Source organism: Hibiscus syriacus, unplaced genomic scaffold (assembly GCF_006381635.1).
Source record: "Hibiscus syriacus cultivar Baekdansim isolate YM2019G1 unplaced genomic scaffold, ASM638163v2 tig00110195_pilon, whole genome shotgun sequence".
In the NCBI taxonomy this organism is placed as follows: Eukaryota; Viridiplantae; Streptophyta; class Magnoliopsida; order Malvales; family Malvaceae; genus Hibiscus; species Hibiscus syriacus.
Window position 1 is genome coordinate 1,633,737 of NW_024062621.1, and position 25,621 is coordinate 1,659,357.

Genomic DNA, 25,621 nt, shown 5'->3' on the forward strand with positions numbered 1-25,621 from the left:
TATTAAGGCTTTGTATTTATTTATTAGGAAAGTACAAATTTAATACCTAAATTATCATTTTATTCTGTTTTAGCCATTTAATTATTTTTTTTAAATTATATTTAACATTACGTTTTAATTTATTTTTGTCATTCGTTATTAAAAATTTAACAGAACTGTTAACATGATATTTTTTTCAATGATCATGTGGCATTATTTTATAGTAAAATGTTAATATCAACATTAATTTTTTAACGACAAGTAATCAAAATAAAACAAAAGCTAAATGTTTGATATAATTTATTTTAAAATTATTGAGTGACAAAAAAGAAATAAAAGTAATAGTTGAATTATTAAATATGTAATTTATCCTTATTTCTTTATAATGAAGAAGTTAATATTATTTGTCCTATTAATTAAATATTGACAGTTCTCCAAACTCCAATCCAATTATTTTCAAGTTATCCACCTCATATCCTTATAATATATATATATATATATATATATATTATTTATTGTATTACAATTATAAATAAATAATTGATTCAAATAAAATAAAAAATAGATTAAAAATATAAAACTGAAATATGATTGAGATTGTAATAATTTTTCAGTCAAAAGTATCAAATATAAAAATTAAGAATGAGAAAGAAAAAAAAAGCAAAGGTAAAGTCGGAGTGGCAAAGCCAAAGCCTCCATAAAATCCTAACCAACGATACTTAATTTCATCACCTTCACCTTCACCTTCATCTTCTTTCTTTCGATTCAGGGTTTTCTTCTACAATTAATACGCTGTCGGTTTACCCCTTCTCTCACTTGCTTTTACAAATTCATCCTGCTGAGCGTCTTTGGTAAGTTTGTTTAATTATTAGATTTTCCTTCAAATGATTGAACTTTTAACTGTCGTGAGTATTTTAGTGTTTTGTGAGTTTTATTAGTTCTTAGATTAGTTTTGAGTTTCTGTTTGGTTGCTGAGGAAATTAGCAAAATGCTGGATTTTTATTTTAAATGTAAAGCATCATTGCCTCTTTCTTCCGCAACATCTACCTTGAATGGCTTTGAATTTATTGATTGACTTAAATTGCTTTTCAATTAGTTGTTGTTTTTGGCAAGGATCAAAGCATCAATTTATTTGGTACTAATTAAGCTAACACTGCACCTGAATCTTTGGTGATAAATTACTGGATCGTGAAGTTTCTGATGATTAGAATTTTCTGCCCAATTAACTCATTTTTGTTTGTTTATTTGTTCGTATCCTTTGACAGCTGATAGCAACTTAAAATTCTGTTTCATGTGTTGATTGGTTTCTCTTTGTGTATGTATTCTCATTTCAATTCTGTTTTTCTTTGCAGAATCTGTTTGTTGGATATTTTGGTAAACAATGGTGTGTTGAATTCGATAAGATTTCTGTATGCGAGCATGAGATAGTCGGAACAAGATTATTCCTGCATAACTGTAATGTATATTTAGGAGTGCAAATTTATAAGCTGTTGTATGTACCGAGTAAACCAATGGAAGCTACAAGGTCTTGGTTCAACAAGTTGAAATCGAAAGATAAGTTAAGGCCTTCAAAGAATAAAGAAGGTGCAGGTAACGCAAAAGAGGGGTCTAAACCGCCAACAAGTGAAGAGGCACCATCAAATCTCACCAAACACCGGGTAGCAGCTGCAAAACAGTATATTGAAGACCATTACAAGAAGCAGATGAAAACCCTGCAGGAAAGGAAGGAGCGGTATGATTTAAATTCTTCCTCTATCGGATATTTCCCCATGTAATAGTTACTGTTATACTCAGATAACTATAATATAGCGTGCAATGTAACTGTGTTCTATATTATGGACTGGCAATTTGGCAGAATTATCACATGTCAAGATGCTTTGTAGCAGGTTTTGGTTCAAGAAATTTATGCGAAAGTACTTAATGCTGTTATTTTGTTCCATATCATCTGCAAAAATATAACATGCTAAAATGTATTTTTGATCGAGGGAACACCGCAAAATTTGTGGTCCTTTTTCTTTTTGAAGAAGAGGGATAGTGGTTTTGGTTAACTATGATTTTCTGCAGACGTGATATTCTAGAAAAGAAGTTGGCTGATGCTGAAGTCTCTGAAGAAGAACAAAACAACTTACTTAAATATTTGGAGAAGAAGGAGACAGAATACATGCGTATCCAGAGGCATAAGATGGGAGTTGATGATTTTGAGCCATTGACCATGATTGGCAAGGGTGCATTTGGGGAGGTAATTATATCATTGTTATATTGTACACATACATAGGTGTTTCTTTTTCTTCTATTTCTGATCTTGCTTTAATCTTCTTGCCATTGTTTAGAAAAATTGATGAGTTATGACTATCACTAGATTATTAAACCTTTTTCCCCGGACAATGCATCTAGGGAATTTATAGAAGGAGAGCCTTCTACTTATTATTGCTTTAGTTGCATGATTTGCTTGTTACTAAATACTAATGCTTCTGAACATCTTGATTTGTTTTGCCAGAATTACTTTTGACACAACCTTTTCTCATTACAGGTTAGAGTCTGTAGGGAGAAGGCAACTGGTCATGTTTATGCTATGAAGAAGCTCAAAAAGTCAGATGCTTCGTAGAGGCCAGGTACACAATATTGAACTGCCTATGTAGTTTCCTTAACTTGTCTTGCGCCATGTTGCTAACTTGTTAGCTTGCATTTCTGTTATTCAGGTTGAACATGTGAAAGCTGAGAGAAATCTACTTGCCGAGGTTGACAGTAATTGCATTGTTAAACTATATTGCTCCTTCCAAGATGAAGAATACCTATATCTCATTATGGAATATTTGCCCGGGGGAGATATGATGACTTTACTAATGCGGAAAGATATACTAACTGAAGATGAGGCCAGGTTTTATGTTGGAGAAACTGTCTTGGCGATTGAATCAATCCACAAACATAATTACATTCACAGGTGAGTCGGAATGAAATTAACGCTATGTTTGGATTGGATAAGGGTGAGGGAAAACTAAGTAGAGGGAAAGGACAATCCTTTCCTTTGTTTGGGGGAAAATTTACATAGCAGGGGAAGTAAGGGGAGTTGAGAATCCCTCACGTTCCCTTGTTTTAACCTATTTTTTAAAACCCTAATTTGGGGCAAAGTGGGAGGAAAGGAAATAAAAATATTTTAATTTTTAAAATGTCCATTTTTTCAATTTGTATAATTTACTATAATTTCATTTCTTTTCTTACATTTTATTTTCTAAATTTTCTTAAATAATATTTTGGACTAAATATTGGATTTTAAATTTTATTTTTTTGAACTATAAATTTTTTATGTTTGAGTTTATATATATATATATATATTCCACTAATTTCTTTAAAAATGCATGTTATTAGATATTTTGGTATTGAGTCTACAACTATAATATATTGGTAGATATAATTATATTCTGCTTAGCAACCTCTATTATAAATATAGATATATATTTATTTGACTCATATATCATGAAATTTTTGTGTCTCAAGGTTAGTTGTAGTTTCATATTTGTTATTATATGTTACTTATATAAAGTTTATAATTGGAAAAATTATGAAAACAATTCCTTTCCTTTCCACTTTTTAACCAATGTTAAAATTCTCTTCCTTTTCTTTCCTTTATTAATTTTAATTATCCAAACAAGAGATAAATATATCATTTCTTTTCTTTGGCCTTCCTCTCTTTTCCTTAGCTTTCCTTTCTTTTCCTTTATTATTATTTATCCAAACATAGGGTAAACCTTTGCACACTTTTATATAATTGCTTTCTTGAGTTTGGACTAAGTGATGAACCCATTCTCTGTCACATGTTGCAGGGATATCAAGCCTGACAATCTACTACTCGATAGAAATGGTCACATGAAATTATCAGATTTTGGATTATGCAAACCATTAGATTGCAGTAATCTTCAGGAAAAGGATTTTTCTATGGCAAAGAATCTCAGTGGGGCTCTTCAAAGTGATGGACGACCTGCGGCACCAAAACGCACACAACAAGAGCAGTTACAGCACTGGCAGAGGAACAGAAGGATGCTTGTAAGTACTTGACTACCATGATGTAACTAATGCAACATTATGTATTTTTATTACTGATGCTAATATTGGGCTTACAAAGCAAGAAAGTTCCCGACTTATTTCTCCATTTTTTGCAGTTCAGGCCTTGTTTGGTTTTGTTAAGAGTTCACATTTTTTGAAATTGAAAAGTAATGTTGCCTGAACACTTAAATATTGTGATACTTCAGGCTTATTCTACAGTTGGTACACCTGACTATATTGCTCCAGAGGTTTTGCTGAAGAAAGGATACGGAATGGAATGTGATTGGTTTGTATATTAAACAAGATATTTCATTTGTATTCATTTCTAGAGGTGGGGTTGTAATGATAATTTTCTTGGATATTTTTCTAGGTGGTCTCTTGGTGCTATCATGTATGAAATGCTTGTTGGATATCCGCCTTTTTATTCAGACGAGCCAATGTCAACCTGTCGGAAGGTAACTTTTACCATTAAGTTATGGTGGTGTCTTCGTTTTGTGCTATTATATATTTTTATGTGCCTTTATTGTAGTTATCTTCTTTCTACATTTTCCAGATAGTAAATTGGAGAACACACTTAAAATTTCCGGAAGAAGCAAAACTATCAGCAGAAGCAAAAGATCTTATCAGTAAACTTTTATGTAATGTCGAGCAGAGGCTTGGCACAAAAGGCTCCCATGAAATTAAGGTGTTGTGTGGTGTGTCCTGTTCTGGATTCTTTGATGTTGTTTAAAAATTAGAATGCAACTTACTAAACTAACTGGCTTTATTTTTTTTTTCAGAGTCACCCATGGTTTAAAGGTATTGAATGGGACAAGTTATATCAAATGAAAGCTGCATTCATTCCTGAAGTCAATGATGAGTTGGACACGCAAAATTTTGAGAAGTTCGAAGAGGTAGATTAGTGTTATGATCATTATAAATATAAACGGCCTGTTTAGACATATTCTTATTGCTTTCCTTTCTTTGATGCACCAGGCTGACAACCAAATTCCATCCGCCGCAAAATCAGGTCCTTGGAGAAAGGTTAGGACAATTTCATGTATTTTCAATTAAAAAAGTTGTGAACCAAGATTGGTATCATAGAGAATTTTTTTTTATATTGTAATTTCTGCTGCTACCGTTAACCTGGAGGAGTGACTGTTTCTTAGCCAAGGTTGCTACGAAATTTTCTTTACCGGGGTTCTCGAAATTAAATGGCACCATTAGTTTAGGGTTCGGGTGGGCGATTTCTTTTGGATCCTTTGTTGCACCTATACTAATGTTTCATCATATGAATTCTTTGAAAATCTGCTCCTCCTATAAATACCAGAACCATTTTCATGTGAAAATTTTTACGTACCGTAGCTTTAATATAATCATGAAATGGTTAAGAAAGGGTAGTATCTGATAAATGACGTTTCTATTACTCACATACTCCATTATTTATTTATTTTTCCCTTTGATGCAGATGCTTCCATCCAAAGATGTAAACTTTGTGGGTTACACGTACAAGAATTTTGAGATTGTAAATGATAACCAGTTACCTGGCATTGGTATTTTTCTTCCTCCCTCGATTTATTTTTTTTCTCCTTTGCTGCTTCTGATTTCCATACCCGAACTGTATCTAACAAAAATACTTCATGTATCTTTTGATGATCGCTGATACATGTTTTTCTCAATCTCTCTTCTTCATCGTCTAGTTTTTTTGAACACAGGTTTATCCTCTGCGAATTTCTAACCTGGTAAGTTTCTTCTTATTTGACTGGTTTTGCCTTGTTCCATGGTGCAGCTGAATTAAAGAAGAAGAGCTCGAAACCTAAGCGACCCTCCATCAAATCCCTTTTTGGTAAGATATTGCTTTCGGTTGGTGCGGTACAATTTCTGTTCGATATCGTTGCTGCATATAATAGTTGTTAATTTCAGCACATTGCAAGAACTAAACGTTGTCAATCGAGCTATGGTTCGGTCGTCTTAATCTTGGCCTATGTTTTGCAGAGGACGAGTCAGCCGAAGCTGCTAGTCAACCTGTTCAAGGTTTACTTTTTCACCGCATCTTTACGTTCCGAAGTTTCATTGAGAAGTTTTAGGTGCAAATGTCCCCCAAAACAAAAGTGGTTTGAGAACTGTTAGTAGTAGATTTTTTATTTTAGTGAAGGTGATTTCTGAAAGCAAATACTCTTATATTTGTTGTTTATTTTCCCTCTCCACATTATGTCAATTGTTAAAGCAAAAAAGAATTCCCTGCACGAGACCCCATTGTCATTTTACATGTAATCTTATAACTTGTTCTCACGTATACAATACAAATGATTTACCATTTGCACTCGACTCGTGTAAATATGTTCATGTTATATCTATGTTTTCTCATTCGAAACAATCTTATATTTATTATTAATTTTGAGGATTGGAATTTGCCTATTGTAATTTTATTACATGGTACCTATATTACCCAAACATGGAACTTGAAAATATACAAGTGCTTATTACAGCTAGAAAATAGTTGGAACTTGGAAATATACCAACAATTTTCCTGAGGTGATGACCATGATATCATTTCTTTCTTTAATGATACTCTAGAGGCATGTTCATGGCAAGAATACCTGATAAAGGGTGCACGAGGAAGCAGTTTGACGAATTTTCCCCCGAAGAGTAACTTCTTCGGGGAGATTGTTGCAGTTGTGGATGAAACCAAACCAAGGTCATAGATATACAGAGTACACTGTTTGTAAATACTGTTATTGTGCTGAGATCTCCTTCATAACAAGCAAATCCTTGAGTACTAGATGCATTTGCCATTTATTTCCTTTTCCCACTTCCGATTGTCAAGAAGTCAAAGCTCCGAAGGGCATCAATGCGACCACCATTCGTGGCTGCAGCAGGAGTAAAAGATGATTTGGATTCAAAACCGGGTTGGACTCTCTGAGTGTTTGACAGGCAACTGCCGCTTGAGACCAATCTGCCAGACCGGTTTTCACTAGACTCACCAGAGTAGCCAAGCCGGCTACCTGAAATAACAGGCCTCTTTGAAGTACTACCGTTTCTCGAGGAAGACTGAGCTCTATCAGAATCAGGTTGCTGAAGGAGAGAAAATGTTCAAGAGAAAATCAAAAGAAAACATGCAAACTGGAATTCATAGAAAAACAATAGATAAAATCAAATTTTTTTCAGAAGCAAGATCACTCACCACGTCCTTGGATGATGGCACATCATCTGAAGATCTGTATCGAGATTGATCACCATGCCCAGATCCATTCCGTCTCGCAAATGCCTCAACAGCACCAGAAAACCTTTCACGAATCTCTTGGCCAACTAGAGCAAAAAAAAAGAAACATGCTAAAGCCGTAAGTTAAGGAAATCAAGGTCAGAACATGGTCAAATTTAAGTGTCTTAAAACAATAATTAATTTTTCCTACATTATCATAAAATCAGGTTGTGAAAAGGAACAGACCTGCAGGCCTTTCAGTTCTTTCAGCAGATACTCCTGGGGGATTTAAACCTGGCTTTGGGTTTGGCTGATGAAAAATAATATGAAACATAGTATAAGCATCTTTAATGAAGAAAACAAAATTAATTTTTCCATGGAAATCAAGTCCAGCAAGTTAATGGATCACCGACCCGTGCTCTTGAACTAGAGCCAACCTGCGGATATCTCAGCATAGTCCAATCAAATACGTAGTCAAACTGATAAGCTGCATTGGTTTGTTGTCAAAATCAATACTTTCGAGAGTTCAAAAAGCAGATTTCATGATAAAAGTTCTTTAGCAAATTTATGATGATGAACTAATTGTAAAACTGATTCAGTATTCAAAATTAAACAAAATTCAAAAAGTCAAGCAAAATTTGAACAGAGAAAATTAGAATAGCAAGTGAACCTTCTCGAATGAAAAGGTCCCGGAACAGCCTCTTCAGGTATGAATAATCTGGTTTATCTTCAAACCGTAGTGATCGACAATAATGGAAGTATGATGTGAACTCAGAAGGATATGATTTGCAAAGGACCTGAAAATGGCATATAAATCATCAGGCATACAACCAATCTTTGATTTCTCGAACATGAAGAGAACTAGGAGGAAAACATTTTGAACAGTTCAACTATTTATTTGAACAAAAGAGTTCACAGGAATCAGATGCAAGTAATGCTACCTCTATGGGGGTAAGCATCTTCTTTTCACTAATCTTGTCGTACTTCTGCTTTTTGGTGCCAGCTTTCAAGCCCTGCCATGGAAGGCTGAGGAAGAGAACAAGAAACTAAGTTAACAGTGTGACCCGGCATTTATAAGGTTTGTGAAGTAAGCAACCCGATATGTGTTAAACCAACCTTCCCCTAAGGAAGTACATAAGCACATAACCAAGAGATTCAAGATCATCCCTCCTGCTTTGCTCTGCAAGTTATGTAAAGCACAGTGGATCACAAATCAAAGCCAAAATAGTAAAAAATGGCCGGTGTTCGCTGAAAGAAAAACCCATATCAATATAAAATGCAATAAGTTTGCTCACCAACTCCAAGGTGAGTGTTAACACTTGCATACCGAGCTGTTCCTATTAGATTCTTGTTTTCCCTATAAGAAAAAAAATCAATAACTTAATGTGAGTCCATGGGGAGTAAAAGGGTTTAAAAAGAAAGAAAAAATAGTACAAGATGAGGTCAGTGTGGCATATATTAAATGACTTCACCAGAGAAACAAATATGCAACATATGAGCTATACTTATTGGAAGAATTGACAATTTATACTACAGGTAAAAGCATAACTAAATACGAAGATTTTCTAATATTAGTTAATTACAAAACCATATAGTTTATGAGGCACTATAAATTTAGGATTGAAAATGGACGTGTTAGATATGCTGATGAGCTACAAACATAATCAATGAAAAATTTTAACCATCTTCTATTTGCTAAGCTAAATAGCCTTTCCGTGAAAACTCGTGATCTTTAAATCTATTATAGAATTAAGTCAAGCTTTGAGTTCTTTACATTGGGTCAATCGATGATCAACCTACAAGAGGAAATATCAAATTCTACACAAACACATCAAAAGTATTACCTGTATGGTATGTGCTTGTGTGTTTGAAGATCCCTATACTTTTTTGCAAGGCCATAATCAATTATATATACCTGCAGTGAAAAGGTGGGAAAAAAGAGAGATAAGCAACGCATACTAGGACATCTTGTTGAATAAGTGAGATACGGTTATGTCAAACTAAAATATCAGTTAAGGAAAAACAATATTTCAAATGGTATATAAAATTGTGTAAAAATCTTATCAAAATAATTTCATGCCACATCATCCATAAACAAATCCATGAAAATGCACGGGCCATTAAATGTGGGGAATAAACAGAAGAACATGCCTGATTTGCTTTGCGCCCTAAACCCATCAAAAAGTTATCAGGCTTTATGTCACGGTGAAGAAAACCACGAGAGTGCATATACTCAACTCTATTTAACTGAATTACCAACAATGAAAGGACAATTATTAGTAAGGTAGCCAACTAAAAATACTAAAGTTCCCTGAGAAAAAGCAGAATACTCACCATCTGATCCGCAAGCATCAAAACCGTTTTTAGAGAGAACTTTCGATTGCAATAGTTGAATAAATCTTCCAGACTTGGCCCAAGAAGATCAATGACCATAACACTGTATTCACCCTCAACTCCAAACCATTTTAAATGAGGAATACCCGCTGCATACGAAAAGAAAAAGAAAAAAAGACTTACAGGCTCCAATTTACCATAAAGTATAGAAAAACACATTACATAGAGAGCGAGTAAAACAAAACTGAAAACTCACTCCCTCCTTGAAGAATCATGTACAGCTTTGATTCATAGTGAAGTTGAGGATGCTTGGTCTTGACAGGTTCCTGGGCAAACAAGGAGAGCAATAGAGCATATGATGATAGCCAATTTAAAACTTCAAGCAGCGACAATATCATGAATCTCAATTACATTATCCAATGGAATAATGGAACTACAATCTAAAGACACAAGTTCTAGAGTAATTTTGTAAGCACTTAAACAGGTAATCTAAAGCTATCAGCTTAAATAATTGATGGATCCATCCCTATATCAGCAACAAATATCACACGCTACAATTCTAAGACACTCAAAATAAACCATGGTCAAACAAATTCTTAACTTAATTCCTTTATCACGTTACAAAAGTAAACATATAAAAAAACTCCAGAAATTGCCGTTATAGCTGAATTTTATTATCTTCACATCTACTTGAACTAATTGCATACCCCTAACCTCCAACTCGGTGAACTACTTGGTAAAAATAGAAAGTTCACCATTTGATTTTCTTAGATTTCAAACGGCATAAAAGAACTGCTTGGGTTTAAACAATCCGAGGTGCCACCTGATCTCCTTTGACAAGGTAACTCTATAAACACTAAATCTAGCATCTCCATCATAGCACATGTATATACATGATTAATGAAATATTTCTACACACTCTAAAAGCAAAGACATGATCGAAAGTACTAGCCATCCAAATGAAACACAAAGAAATACATCACATCATAACATCGAACACAAGAGCAACAAGCTTGGCTAAACAACCATATTACATTTCTAATGATCAACCAATACAATCTAAAAAATAAGAAAAATTCCACCAACTTCAAACTTTACCAGCTTAACAGCCACTTCCTCTCCACTTTGTACATTAACGCCTGCAAAACAAAACAGGAAAAAAAACCCACTGAAATCAATGAACAAATGGAAAAAAAAAAGAACAAACACACCATTATCATAATACCTAAATAAAGTTCACCAAACGATCCATTCCCGATCTTCCGACCAAGCTTGAATTTTCCGCCAATAATATGTTCCATGCTCTAATCTTAATAAACTTTTTACACTCAACTATAACAAAATAAAGGGAAATAAAAACACCCTTACCCTCTTATTTCACTTTACTGATATTGACAAATTGACTTAATTCCCTTCTCTTTAAAGTAGCTACCAGATCCATTAAAATTCTAATCTATCAATTCCAAAGATCAAAACCCAGTTCTAAAATCCTTACAAAGCCACCCTTTTTAGAAGAAAAAAATCGTTAACTTCTTTAGTGACTAAAGGGATAAACAAAGGGAGAAAACTTTTTGGGACCATCAAGCTGCATTTTCTAGGTAGGATAAAGTAAAGAAATTTTTTAGGAAATCAAAGTTTTAGGAATATAAAAGATAGGGGGAAAAGGTATACTTTGATTGCTCCGGTACAAGGGCTTATGTAGAAGAGAATCTAAAAGGAACAAATTTATGGGCAAGAATTTCGGGCGATGATCCTTAGATCTGGGTTATAAGACAAGGATTTAATTTTCTCGGGAAAACTCCTTTGAACGAACAAGAAAGAAAATCTTTTTTTTTTCTCTGCTTGCTAAGAGAGAATTAAAAACGGGTGATTGGAGAGAAAGTTGATGTAATTGATAATTATATTATCGAACCAAGAAAAAAGATAATTGATGTATATATATATATATATATATATATATATTATTAGAATAATTGATATTATATTAGTAGGTAGATTTTTGTATTTTAAAACAAGAAATAACCTCTCCTATTTTAATATTTGATTAGGTTTACTATGATTGAGGCCATCTTTCATCTTTGTACGATAAAACAAATTAATTAAAATATTATAAAATATAATTTATAATATTAATGAAATATAAATACATAAATATTTTAAATTTATATAATATGAACTTTTAGTTTATTAAGGTTTATGTAAAATATAATATTAATTTTGTCACTTAATTATGATATAATATCGTAATAAATTTATCATACTCATAATACAGTAAAATGATATTTAAAACGCACGAACTAAACGATCTCTGTGGTTAAAGGAATTGTTAGATTTTTGGTTTGATATGTTTTTATTTCTACTGTTAGAATTTATTATGTTTTCCTCCTACGATTACTTTCAGTCATTCCATTAGCAATAAGACTACTTGCTTGAAACTCGGATCAACTATAAGGTGATTTATCTTAACATACGAGAATATGAAATTGTGTATTTCGTTAACAAAAAGAGTTTCACGACTATACAAGATGATATCTCTGAAGGATGAATAATAAGGGAGCAAAGAACATAGCGGAACCAACCCTACATTTGAGAAATTTTTTAAAGACATTTTGACGATCTTCAAGAGAGGAGTCTTTTGCCAACTTATGTGAATAGAGACGTCGTTTCAATTGCAATTTCATGGTTAGTGTTTTCTTCATATAAAGTTGTTTGTATTTTGCCTACTAGGAAGCAATTATTTTTTCTTTCAACACACCCTGTAAATTTTGTCAAGTGTAAACAAATTTTAAAAAAGGCTTTTCAATCCTTACGACTTACGTTGTTTTTACGTGTCAAGGATGATGACATCTTATTGATCCCTTTCAATGTCTCATTTAAATCCAATTATACAATAATATATTAAATCTTCACCCACCATAACGAGAACTTGATGTTGCAATCCAACAATATAATTTCTTATATCATCGACACTATTATCATGACCAAATCAAACCAAAAAAGTTCTAATATCAATTAATTATAATGTAAACATGATAATAATAAACATAAAATAATTATAAAATAAATAATATTAATTTTTTTGTTTCTTTTTTGTTCTTTTTTTTAGTTGCTCTCTTTGTCGATGATCTTGTACTCGATGATGCCCTTATGGCTAGTTTTGTGACAGTCAAAATTAATCACATAACTGTTAATTAAATGAAATTAACTTTTGTTGGCTACACTTTATAGGGGCTGTTGTTGTTTTCGTTAGGTGATAACTTCGTAAGCTTTCAATTATGATAAATTATTTGCTTTTAGATTTGAAATCTTTTTATTATTTTAAAATAAAGTGCGACAATTGATTAGGTTTTGCTACGATAATATCTATCTTTTCCAAAACAAAAGTATAGTGTTAATGATCGAGAAAGTAGGACTCTCTTACATTATATGAATTAAAATCATATAATATTAATTATTAAAATATCAATTTTATATCTAATATCTTAAATATAATTATAATAGATAAAAATATATAAATACTGTACATTTATACAAATTATTAAGTATAAAAGGCAGAAAATAATTTATTGAATAAAGAATATTTTATCTCTTTTTTCTTTTTTTTAAAGATAAATACAAGCTAAAATAAAATAGAAAATGCTATTTGTAATTTTTAACATATTTAACCTAGTTTTTTTTTTCAATCTCAGCAGATAACGATTTTACTAAACACAATAAATTTGATATATTTATGCTTTTTTTCATAATATTTCTTTAAATTAATAAGATTCTACTGAGTTGGTGCGTATTTGCATGTCAAAAATTATGCAACGTAGCTTTCATTAGTTCACAAACAAAGAAATGTTTGGTAATTGAATTGACCTAAAGGTTTTGTGCCTTAAAAGTTTTTTGGTCCAAAGAATACAACCTAGTTATTACATCATATATATATATATACAATTTTATATTATTAAAATGAACATAAATGTTTTTATTTATATCATATATTTTGTATTTAAAAAAAAATTAATTAAATCTATTTAATTTTAAATTTTAAATGGATAGAACAAATCGAATATTAAATTCACATTGATTAATTTTAAGATAGAATAAATCAAAATTTAATTTTGAATTTGTTAATGCTTACCCTACCAAATTGTCTTTGTTTTATTTATCCTTAAGGGTGCATGCAGAAAAATTGGCAAAACTAGGATCCAAGCAAGCACCATTTAATTACATATAGTTAATTTCGACCATAATTAAAAAAATGTTCATTTATATTTAAAGACTATGAAAAATGATATTATAAGATTTCTTAATTTATAATTTTGGGATGAATAGACTTTGTTCATCGTTGAAAAAATCATTTAGTCATTATTATTAAGAAATATTTTTATTTTAATCATTCAGTTGGTGCGTCATCTTAATCATGTTATATTATTATTATTATTATTCAATATATAAATATATGTATATAAATATATATTGACAAATCCTAATATTACATTGAGGAGAGGAGAAAGAGGATTTCAGGGAAAAAAATGAGAGTACTCATAGCAGGGCTAAAACCTATGACCTAATAAATTATCAAAATACAAAAAATAAAAAATTTGATCAACTGATATTTATATGTCATATTTAAAATAAATTAATATTATCTAATAAGTAATAATGTAATCATACGTGATACTACCTTACGATCATAAAATGGAATGAAAAATAATGACTATAGTCTATAGTCAAATATTATGTGTTTTATCATTGTGTCAGACAAGACTAAGTAAAAGGAGTCATCCAAAGGGTTTAAGCGGCTGTTAAAAAGGTTGGGAAATGGGAAGAAATGATTATAGCTCAGCTACAAGCAAACCTTGTATCAAATCAGATGTGTCGGTGTTAATGGTTCTCTAGCTGTTCAGCTCGTGGAATTCTGCCATTGTTTACTGTAAATGAGAGAATATGCTTTATGATTTTGATGCAAAGACCCTCATGTAGCAAATACAGATACCAGAACATTCAAAGGAAAAATTGCAGCATGCAATCAAATTAGACAAGGAAGATATAAAGCAATAAACTCGCTACATAACCTGTCATATGGCAAACAAGGTGTCCTCAACTTAAAATCAACTTTTTAATATAAAAACGAAAACCAATCCCAAAAGAACTCGCGGGAGATGGATGATAAAACTAGCAAAAATCCAATAACCTAGCTTCACTTCAAGATGCATTCTCCTTTTTAAGCTTAGCAAGCTCTTGCCTGACAACTCCAGCCTTCTGCTCGGGTCAAAGTTTCAAGAAAGCTGTCAGATATTTGGCATAATAAATTAGGCATAACAAACGGTAATTCAATAAACTAACCTTGATCTTAGCTAACATAAGCTTAAACCTATCAAAGTCGTTGAGTGATGCCCTTCTCTTCTGGACAATCAGCTTTCTACCCCATGAGCTATTCTCCCACTTGTTCTTAACATCTGTGACAATAACATAAAGCAAAATACAAAGGAAGCGTTACTTTGAGAAACAATGATATGATAATAAAGTGAAAATTATCATCCTTACCAGCCTTCTCCATAGCTTCAATCAAAGTCTTCTTCTTAGGAACTCGGGGGATGTCAATGATGATATCCGTCAATGTAAGTCTCTTGAAGTTCATTTGGCCTCTGACCATATCTGGGGCATCAACAAGAGCCTGCGTTACCATTTACCAATATAAGCTAAAATAAGCTTTTAATAATCATGCAATCATCACCTAACTTTAACTAGGCTCATGATCCAATCCTTATGGACACTAAAACTACAATTCTGTTCTCAAATAGTATGCATATACACTACAATCAAGTGGTAACACAAGTTGCAGATTAACAAATGCAGAGAAAAATACACACATTAAATGAAATGCTCTCCTAATCCATAAAAAATGCACACACAAGTACGAAGTTCTAAGTCAACCGACTCACAATACACAATAAAACTTAGAACACTGTCAAACACATACAGATATCCGGTATTCTCTCAAACCCGAGAAACATTAGGTTATACAACTATAAAAATCTTAATCACTAAAATACTATTTCTTAACATAACTAGATTACAACCAACAAGAAAAATACAGAAATACAAATTTTAGTCAAGCTCTTTAGAATCAAGACAACTAAATTCCACTATAAGTTCACAATTCCAGCCTGACAACCAAATTAAATCCAATTAAAATACCCTAAAATGCAAAATCCATTACAAACCCTCAAAACTATACAACATTATATTTCATCTTTTTCCCCTTAATCATACAACTCTACGCTGAACCCATCACATAATTCATTACTGTAAAATCTACTAAACAGCTACGAAAAATGATAAAATAAACACATGAAAACGATAATACTGTATTAAATCTGAAAAAAGGACGTACTCTGTTCTGGTCAACTACATCGACGATGACAACCAACTTGCCGTAGTCTTTGCCGTAGTTAACGAGAGCCACTCTTCCGATCTCAACGTACCTCTTGAAAGGCTAAAAAATAATAAGAAAAAAATCACTTAAAACCCATAAACATAAACGAGAATCATGAATGGTATCATCCATTAAAAGATAAAACAAGTCACCATTTTTTCAGTGCGTGTGTGAAAGTGTTGGAGCTGGAGAGGCAGAGAGGAAATCAATGAATGTGCAAACGACAGATTCCACCGTATGTTGGGTTTTATAGGGTGTTTATAAGCGTCGGATCTAGGGGTTTCCTTTTTCTAATTTGGGTGATGATGATCTTAGTGGATTTGGCCTCATCAAGTTCCGGATATGCCGTGTATCTACTTGCTTGCATTTGGGCCTTTTTTCTAATAATAATGAGTATCAATTTTACTAATTAATTAAAATGAATAAGATATTATAAAATTTATTATGTTATTAATATTATATTTTTATTTTTTATTTAAATATTAAGTTTTAATTTTTTATAACAATCAGTATCTATTTTATTAATTAACTCATCTGATATTATAAAGATTAATTATGATTTTCATCTTTTTAATTTATTTTTTCTTATTTATAGCATTGAAATTTGAATCTTTAATTTTATTTAAGTGATATAGAGTCACATATCAATAAATTAATTAATTTTTTTTAAAATAAATTAATGTTCATTGATATATTAGATTTGTAATTCATGAATTTATAAAAGACAATTTTAAAATTTAATTAATTATTATTTAAATAAAATTCAATTATTTTTATTATAATTTAAATTAAGAATTAAATTAGAGTATTTATTTTAGAATATATTTTTTCATTATTATATTTTATTAAAATTGATATAATTCAGATTGAAACTCAAGCCAAACCCATCCAAATTTAGCCCATGATTATCCTTATATAATTAGTATTCGGGTACCCGAACCGACCCAAATACTTGTTCATGGTCCATCGAGATCTTACTTTTGGGACCCAATTGCTTCTTCCAAATAAAAAAAGCCACAAACGTGTAGACGTGCAACCGACCAGAGCCCAGTTGTTTCTGCTTTTACTTCAATTCAGTGTCTCTTTCGTCTTCAACATTTCAACTGAATCCAATTCTCCAAGTAAAATCTCCAGGTTCCTTTTTTGTTCTTTTTCTGTATCGAATCAGAATATTATACCCATATTTTAAATCCTTTATTTCTTGTTTAATTCCTCTGAATTCTACATTTTTCTCTTGATTTTTCAGTTTTAAGAGCAGTGAAGTTCCATGTATTGATCTCGCTTTATTTTTTTTTATATAGATCTGATAAAAATTCACACTTTTATATGATTGTTGAATTGGGTTTTTGATTATAGAGTAAAAAGGTTAGAACTTTAGTGATTTCGAGATATCAAAGTGGCTGGCTTTATTTATTTATTGGATCTTATTGTAGCTAAGTTAAATCTTGTGGATTTCAATTTGATTTTTGCAGTGAAGGAAAAAGAAAAAGTAAGTTGAAAGGTTTCTTTGAGCAATGGAAGGATCAGTTTTCACTCCATCACTGGAAGGAATGAAGCATATCAAATCTCCAGAAGGGGAAATGCTTGCTAAGCCCTTTTTGGAAGTCTGCAAGATGATTTTGCCAGTTATAGGTTTGTTTTGTTTATGCCTTTGGTAATCTTCAAGGATTTCTGATTATGGTTTAATTTTCTTATGTTAAGCTTGTTGGATTAGATTAGTTAACTTTTAGCATCTAATTTGAGTTAATAATCTTTCTTCATTTCTGTTTGTGGAGAAGTTTACTTTATGGCTGCAATTTTTTTAGATTTGGAAACTATAGTAAGATTGAAATGATTATGATTGTATGATAGATTAGATATGAAAATACTCTTTGATGATAATAGACAAAATGCTTGATGGTTTTAGCTAACAATATTTTTGTAGGATTGTCTAAGATTGCATTTCAAACCAGATCTGATCAGTTTGTGCATCTGTGTGATGGATAATGAAAGGCTGATGTCTTCGGAGAAGGCCTATGAAATGCAGCACATTGCCGGCTTTCTTGCTTGACGGATACAATGCTGATACTTCATTTACAGGGAAAACTTAAACTCTCCATTTTGTATTTTACAGATAAGTTTGGATCTGCTATGGCTCTTGTAAAGAGTGATGTCAGTGGTAACATATCGGTAAGATATTTATCTTGAGTAACTTTTCTAGTATGCTACCAATGACGTGTGTTTATTTTTCTGTGTCCCAGCGCATGCCTTTTGTTAATTTCTTAAAACTGATGGCTATGGATATCTAGGTGGTCATCGTAGCTGTTTAACCTTCTGTCCTTTAATCTCGAAGGATTTTTAACACCATGCACGATTGTCTAATGAAACAAACGTTAGTTTCCTAGAAAGTGTTACTTTATAACTCGTATTTTGGTTGATTTTGTTTTCAGAGGTTGGAGAAGAAATATGAATCTGATCCCACTAAATACAAATACTTGTACAATATGGTGAAAGAAGAGGTTGAGTGTAAAACCGCAACAGGTTCATCTAGCTGTACCAATGGTCTTCTTTGGTTGACATACATAACATTACCTGGCAATTGCAGAAATCTCTTTCATATGTTCCCTTCAGTTTAGCGATTTGTAATTTTACAATTTTGATGATTTTCAGAGCTATGGATTTCCTCGTAGAACTGTTCCGCAACTTGCTTTCACATCCAGATTGGACTATGACAGAATGTTGCACCAACTCCTATGGCAAAACCCTGAAGAAGTTTCATGGCTGGATTGCTAGTTCCAGTTTCACGGTTAATATTTTGTTCTCGCTTGATTAAGTTTTTTTTCTTATTGATATATCTCTTTCCTGATAGTAACCTGTACTTAGTGTTTGAATTAGGCTTTAATGAATGAGTATTGGGATTTTCTGGATATTTGATTATCAAGTCACTTGTCCAACATCACTCGGTGAATTTTGGATTACAGATTGCAATGAAGCTGGCTCCGGATAGGAAGAAGTTCATGGAAGTGATAGCTGGTTCAGGAGATGTTAACGCTGACATGGAGAAGTTTTGTTCGACTTTCCCTCAATTTCTTGAGGAGAACCACAAATTTCTGGTAAGAACTGTCCTCCGAGATAAATTTTTGCTATGCCACCATTCTGTGCAACCGTCTGTTTATTTTTCAATCAGTGGTACTTTCATCTCGGGAATGATTTCATATACTGTTGATTAAAGTGTTTGAGACCATGGAAGGGTGGGAGGGAGAAACTTACGTTTCGTAGTCACAAATAATAACTTAAACAATTCTAACGATCACACACTTGACAACTCGGAAAGGATATAATTATGTAGAATGTAATCGTATATTTTGTTATTGTAACAATTTTGTGCGGTGAAAATCGACTGACCGAATTATAATCTGTTTATGCAGGCGAATTTCGGTTTGGATGATCTGAAGGCTAGATGATGGAGTAAGTTCAATGAGTAGAGGAGAGATGGCTTTTAGTTGACTCGTATGTTTGAATTTCCACTATATGGCCCTTGGCTTATAAACCGTGAAATAATTAATGACTTTAAACAGTGTTAATTATCCTTATTTTGACTCCCTTTCAATGAAAGTGCTCATTTAGTTATATTTTGTTACTCAAATAATGTCTTGAATGATTTTGCAAATAAAAACAATTAAATCTTAAAATTATATAAGAATTTTGTAACTTCTATTTTGTGTAGTTTTATAAATAAATTTTTAATTTAGTTCAATTTTCATAAACCACTTATACTATTATCAACTTAACAATTTAGACATTTACATATTTTATAGATAAATAATTTATCTTTATCAAATATGAAAATAAATAGATGTATTTATTTAAATGTGAATAACTGAATCAAAATTAATTTTTTATATGCACATTCGAACGACAATCAAAGTTGAATACAATTGGATAAAAGAGAGTTCAAAATAAGCCAATGGCTTCTTTAAACAATAAGACAATGAAAATTGAGTTTAAATCCATATCCAAAAGAAGACACACTTCATGATATACATATTGTTATCATACACGCTTCATGAGATTCAACATTCGATTCCTTCTGCAAGTGCACAAAATCAAGCAAATATCGATCTTATCGTCTTCTTCGAGCATTGATAAACGGAGTGGTACTGAGATGAGGCGATAACTTAGGTGATAAGTCGTCACCTTGGTTCAACAAGCGAGTGCTTGCGGCAAGTGGAAGCTTGTTTTCCAGTGGAGTCAATGGTAATGGAGTCAATGGTAATGGAGTCAATTGCAGTGGACTCAATGGCAGATGATTTGTTATCTGCAGACCCTTTGCTGGCCTTAAGCAAGCCAGGTAACCATTGTTGCATATTGGCAGTTTACTGGCTTTAAAAATGGCTTCATTCTCTTTTGGCACCGTCGCCCCAGTCGGATCCTGCACGTTGCCAAAGCATAAGCTAGTTCTTTCTAAGTTCAAAAACGGTATTATGAATTGAGTTCTAACAATAACTTACCCCAAGCACAAGAAAAGAGAAAGCTTGATTATCTACATCAAGATAGATATCGATCAACTTCCGAAGATCCGCAAGAGTTGCATCATTTGCAACCTTGAGTGTTGTGATGAACTTTCCAGAATTTTCCTTGGATGATTCCCATTTCACATAGACATCAACCTGACCATCAGTGCATTCATCAGGGATTTGGTTTTCCTTGTTCAAGCTTCTCACAACAGAATCATCAGCTACCATAACAAAGGGCCAATGTGGTTCAACGGTTTCAGTAATGGCTGATGATTTTGCAGGTGTTCTGGTTTGTTGCGAAAGCTCTCTTTGGTTCCCACAAAGGGTGAAGATGTTTTGGATCCTTAATAGTCTTGAAGTATCAGAATCCGGCTGTGTAGGAGTCGCCGATTCGAAAGTTTTCTCGTTCGAGCATATCCTCTTTTCCTCTATGATCACCTTCTCCACTTCTTCATCCTCTTCTTCTGTTTCTTCTTCTTCATATACAGTTGTGAGGCCTGCTTTTATGCCAAACTGTGGGGGAAAATCGGTTTCGGATTGATTTGCAGCATGAACATATGGTTCGGGATCATTCATGTCAAGCTCCATCGACATTACCATCCCTGGAACCTCATCACCATAAATCCCAACCAGCCTTTTGGCAAAGCTACTTCCATCCAACTCATTTGATGATTCACTCTCCTCATTAACATCCTTTGAACTGCGTAACTCGAATTCGATTTCTTGCAACCGCTTTCTTAGCATCTCGACTTCTTCTTGCTGTTGCAGGATTCTTTCCTCCATCCTTCTTCTTTCCATCTCAACGAATTCCTCAGCCATTCGTTTGCATTCGTCTAGTTTTTTCTCCAACTCGAGTTTTAACATCTGTGTTCGTTCATTTACCTTCATGTTGATTTCATCTTCGGTCACACCCGAACCTAAACACGAACCCTTCACTTCCAGAAGGGATCGTAGTGCCGCCACTTCTTCTTCTTTTTTTTGGAGTGCTTTACGCGCCTCGTCTTTCTCTCTTTCCCTCTGCTTGCTCTCCATTTGTAGTTTATTTATGAACTGGTCCATTGCAGCAAGCCTAGAGCCTAAATTAACAGCTGATGAAGAATCTTCATTTTTGTCATTCAATGGTGTATGAGGACCCCTTACAATACACTTTGCTTTTGCTCCATATTCAAGGGTGCAAATTGTCTTATGTATCTCTTTAGGATCTGGACTTGCACAAAGTATCATCAAAATCTTTGACTGATCATCCTCAAATGAATCCTGGGGAGAAAAAAAAACTTGGCGAACCCATGTTACTGACTCGAAAGTGTCGGACACGAAAAGGACCATGAATGACAGCAATGGGAATGTAACTTTACCTGGAGCAACATTGTCAACTTACTATCTCTGAAAGGCACATGAGAGTCTCCATTAGCAATGGATTCAACCACTCTTTTCAGTGCTATGTTTCCCTGGTTTATCTTTGCAGTCTGCAATTTTTCAGTAAACCCACAGTAAGTCACGATTCGAAACGTCAAGTTCAACTATTTGAACTAGTTTAATGTCACACACTCAAATTATATTTTACCTGCATTTTTGCCTCGAATCCGACTTGACCTGCTTGATCAATATTTTCAGAACCTGCCATGTCCACAAGCATAAGCCTTCCTCCAACAGTTGGAACATCAAGAATTATCTGTGAAGATTGAAACAACATGTTAAAATTTTTATTTTGATCATCAAATAAAAAAGATGTAGAAAAATTGATATACCATGCAGTGACTTCTAGAGCTTCTCTCATTGCAGAGAGTGCTTTTGACAATTCTTCTCTTCTCTACTTTCTGAATCTCTTTTGAAATCTTTCCAGCTTCACTTCCTGATATGAAAGCAGCATTCTTTGCTTTCTTCCCCATTACTTCTAGTTTCACCTGCAAAATGTACATGGACAAGAGCACGCAATGCGAGTAAGATACCGATACATAGGGACATCGAAAGACCAAGACACCGGTACAATCAAATCCTATATTTGAACTGCAAAATGTGCATCAAATCACCAATAACAAGCCACAAATTGAAAACACATAAACTCAAGTCATCAAGAAGAGACTTCAAAATGAAACTTACCTTAGATCCATTTCCTTTAGGCCATCCAATTCCAAAACCACCTGCACCATTACTGGACAAAAGATCATAAATTTCCTCATTATAAATCTCCAAAACAGTAACTTGAACAAAAGTCCCAATTCCCAATCTTTCCCCTCCACTGTCATCTTCCCCAAGATCTCCCAATATATCCTTCAACGATCTATAAACAATCCCAGGCTGCTTCGAACACCCAAACATCGTGTGACTTTTCCCTGCTCCAGTAGGCCCATACATCATGATCGTACACTTAGCTCCAGTTTTCACCCCATTTATCCTCGACTGAACAAACTTCTTGTAAAAAGTATCAAGATCCTCTTCCTCTGAAGAAGAAATCCCATCCAGGGTAAAATCCCGGTACCCGATATCGGCCCGGACACGGAGAGTCTTGTTATCGGGGTTTATGTGGAGATATGAGATCGGGTTTTTGTCTTTTTGCTCGCCTGGGTGGTTTCGTATTCTTCCGATGACTTCCACCGGGTGTTCCCCCGGTGGGTTGTGTTGTTCAATCGCCGGATTATTGTTGTTTCTCGTCGAATTGAAATTCAATCGGTTCTTGGATTGAGGTGTTCTGATTTGGGTCTGGGTTTGTTTGGAAGCAGAAGATGGCGTTGGAGCCATTGTTGTTTTCTGGGTTTACTGTGTTTTTTTCAGTTCGTCAAGAAGATGAAGAAGAATAAGAAGAAAGAAATTAAATTTCGAAAAGAAAGAAATTATTGTTCTTGGATGAAAATGAAAATGGAAGGGTTTTGAGTGGCAGTTTCGAAATTAAAAGTACAAAAATAGCCGTTGGCTGTAACGGCTCTTTTCCTTTTAAGAAATGGAGTTTAAAATCCCCGACCGTTGATAAATTGATGCCTTGATGGGTTTATCTTTTTATTTTGAATCTATTTTATTTTAAACTCAATTTCTTAACTATCAAATCTTTTTAATTAATGATAATTAATTTACTTTAAATATCCAACACAATAAGTGAATTCTATTTATTAAATAAAATAATATTTTTAATTTTTAATCATTAACAACTCATATACAATCAATTAACTGCTTGAATATGAGGTTTTTTAAGGAGACAACACTCTTTTTTTTATGTAAAAAAAGTTGTTTGTTTTATTAAAAAAATCTTAAATTACCATGACATTTTATAAGTGTAAACTAAACACATAATTATGATATTTTTTATAATCATTAATACGAAACTAGTTACTCTAGATTATATAAATATCATACAAGGAAAATGTTAAGAACTTATAAAAAAAAACTTGAACAAAATAAAGATGTGAATAGATCTAACTGCATCGGTAAACAAATTACAAAATGGATCAATCAATTGAAAGATCAGAGTCGAGTGTCATGAGAAAACTATCTTCGAATACAAATCGCATATCCACATTCATTCGAGGGTCCAAAATAGGGCATATAAACAAGATAATAAATAAGCTCATCTTTATCAATCGATGCGATGTCAAATTCAACACTAAAAAAAAACAAACGACAGATAAAAAAGATCGAAAATGTGTCCAAACACAAAAAAAAACGTGCCGTAAATATAGAGTTATTAAAATTTAGAAAGTAAAAGAAAAAGAAAAATATAATCTAAAAATAGATGAAAAATAAGGAATAGCAAGAGTCAATAAAGAAAAAGTTCAAACAACAATGAATTAACTAGAAAAATTTTATTGAGAAATGTGATATTCTTAAGGTTAATTAGGAAAATTTATAAGTACACGGTAAAGTGAATAAAGTCATTGGTAGTTAAGGATGACTCTGTTCCTTTTCCTGCAATCTTGAGATTAAAATAAAAGAAAATAAAAGTAAAATGACTAAAATGAAAATGTTAAAAAACTAGCTTATTTGAGTGAGACAGTGAGTATAAAGAATGAAATTAAATTATGTTGGTATTTGAACTATAAGTATATTAAAATTTTGAAAGAAAATTAAAATTGCATGGACCAAAATGAAACATATTCAGAAAGTTTGAAACTTTTTTTTTTGAATATTTTGGTATTTATTAATAAATATAACTTTTTCATTTCTTTCTTTTTTTAACTGTGATATTTTCGGAGCCGATGTAAGCTGTCGGTTTTAATTTAGTAGCAATTTTTGTTTGAACAATAGGGACAAATTTAAAGAAAATTAAAAATGTACGGAACAAAATGATCATTGGCAATGGCGGTGGTAGTCGACAGTCACAAACAATGATGGTGAGTGACAACTAGAGATGTAAGACTTCCATCGGATTCATAAGTTAAATTAATATTCTATAAAAAAATTTAAGGGTCAAATTAATATTTCATCTAAAATTCATGAATCAAATTAAAATTTAATATCTTTTACTAATGTGTCACTTCATTGAACTAACGACTTTTAATGCTATAGTGACCAAAATATTATAAATCAACAATGTAAGTGATAAAAAATATATAAATGAATAACATAAGTAATCAAAATGTTACTTTTTTAAATTTAATAAGTAAAAAATGAACACTTATAAAATAAAAGTGACCATTTCAATAGTTCACTCTAAATTAATTATTTTGAGATTTGGCTGTAGGGACTAGGGAGCATCTAATCTAGTCAAAATGATTGCAATAAATATAGGATTGACGCCCACGCCTACCCTCCTTGTTACTATAGTCGATTGCCGACCATAATTCTCCGGCAACTTCTGGATTTATATTTGATTGTAGGGTAAACTATAACATATACCATTAAACATTAGGAGTTTTACTGTTTATACTATTAAACTTTTAATTTTATCAATTATAGCACTAAACTTTGATGTTCGCTTAAATTGCTAAAGACATGATGACGTGGCTAGCGGTTTCCGATGTGAATAACGATACTATTGGATTGTTTTTGTGTGACAGACATGTTAGAAATCGTTAGTTACGTCACCTTGTCGTTAGCAATTTAAGTATTTAACAATCCAATGATATAATTAAAGCGAAAATTAAAATTTAGTACTATAATTGAAAAAAATTGAAAGTTCAATAGTTTAATCTCATGTTGTGGTCCATTTGTCAATGTAGCTAGATCTGTTCG

The 25,621-nt window shown here is 32.5% G+C and overlaps 4 protein-coding genes and 1 pseudogene across 10 annotated transcripts; 2 read left to right on the plus strand and 3 right to left on the minus strand.

The window, feature by feature from the left end:
* The first annotated feature begins 729 nt into the window (after positions 1-729).
* LOC120218090 lies at positions 730-6,086 on the plus strand (annotated as a pseudogene).
* A 387-nt stretch (positions 6,087-6,473) lies between these two features.
* On the minus strand, positions 6,474-11,408 carry LOC120218301 (casein kinase 1-like protein 10). Of its 4 annotated transcripts, XM_039215290.1 has the most exons (15): positions 10,761-11,407; positions 10,634-10,674; positions 9,792-9,861; positions 9,536-9,684; positions 9,353-9,448; positions 9,046-9,116; positions 8,497-8,558; positions 8,318-8,381; positions 8,143-8,227; positions 7,872-7,998; positions 7,615-7,688; positions 7,448-7,511; positions 7,237-7,308; positions 7,184-7,203; positions 6,476-7,074 (listed from the first exon to the last, which is right to left on the minus strand). In XM_039215290.1, the coding sequence occupies exons 1-15, from the start codon at positions 10,834-10,836 to the stop codon at positions 6,796-6,798; spliced, it is 1,350 nt and encodes a 449-aa protein (XP_039071221.1). In that variant the 5' UTR covers positions 10,837-11,407; the 3' UTR covers positions 6,476-6,795. The 4 variants fall into 4 exon arrangements, with proteins under 4 accessions (XP_039071220.1, XP_039071219.1, XP_039071221.1 ...); XM_039215289.1 differs by having other exon boundaries at positions 6,474-7,074; positions 7,184-7,308; positions 7,639-7,688; positions 10,761-11,408; XM_039215288.1 differs by having other exon boundaries at positions 6,475-7,074; positions 7,184-7,308; positions 10,761-11,408.
* A 3,134-nt stretch (positions 11,409-14,542) lies between these two features.
* LOC120218303 (60S ribosomal protein L14-2) lies at positions 14,543-16,222 on the minus strand. The gene is made up of 5 exons (XM_039215292.1): positions 16,115-16,222; positions 15,921-16,022; positions 15,071-15,200; positions 14,870-14,982; positions 14,543-14,785 (listed from the first exon to the last, which is right to left on the minus strand). The coding sequence occupies exons 1-5, from the start codon at positions 16,115-16,117 to the stop codon at positions 14,729-14,731; spliced, it is 405 nt and encodes a 134-aa protein (XP_039071223.1). The 5' UTR covers positions 16,118-16,222; the 3' UTR covers positions 14,543-14,728.
* A 771-nt stretch (positions 16,223-16,993) lies between these two features.
* Positions 16,994-19,571, plus strand: LOC120218304 (glycolipid transfer protein 1-like). 3 transcript variants are annotated; one of them, XM_039215293.1, is made up of 7 exons: positions 16,994-17,096; positions 17,435-17,594; positions 18,076-18,131; positions 18,392-18,519; positions 18,609-18,747; positions 18,923-19,054; positions 19,370-19,571. In XM_039215293.1, exons 2-7 carry the CDS (start codon positions 17,477-17,479, stop codon positions 19,403-19,405), a joined length of 609 nt encoding a protein of 202 aa, XP_039071224.1. In that variant the 5' UTR covers positions 16,994-17,096; positions 17,435-17,476; the 3' UTR covers positions 19,406-19,571. The 3 variants fall into 3 exon arrangements, 1 of the variants encoding a protein (XP_039071224.1); XR_005525224.1 differs by lacking the exon at positions 16,994-17,096 and adding an exon at positions 17,104-17,231 and having other exon boundaries at positions 18,392-18,747; XR_005525223.1 differs by lacking the exon at positions 16,994-17,096 and adding an exon at positions 17,225-17,327 and having other exon boundaries at positions 18,392-18,747.
* A 349-nt stretch (positions 19,572-19,920) lies between these two features.
* On the minus strand, positions 19,921-23,297 carry LOC120218305 (kinesin-like protein KIN-10A). 2 transcript variants are annotated; one of them, XM_039215295.1, is made up of 7 exons: positions 22,559-23,297; positions 22,207-22,362; positions 22,023-22,130; positions 21,814-21,924; positions 20,453-21,715; positions 20,237-20,373; positions 19,921-20,191 (listed from the first exon to the last, which is right to left on the minus strand). In XM_039215295.1, the coding sequence occupies exons 1-7, from the start codon at positions 23,195-23,197 to the stop codon at positions 20,065-20,067; spliced, it is 2,541 nt and encodes an 846-aa protein (XP_039071226.1). In that variant the 5' UTR covers positions 23,198-23,297; the 3' UTR covers positions 19,921-20,064. The 2 variants fall into 2 exon arrangements, with proteins under 2 accessions (XP_039071226.1, XP_039071225.1); XM_039215294.1 differs by having other exon boundaries at positions 19,921-20,373.
* Between the last annotated feature and the right edge of the window lie 2,324 nt (positions 23,298-25,621).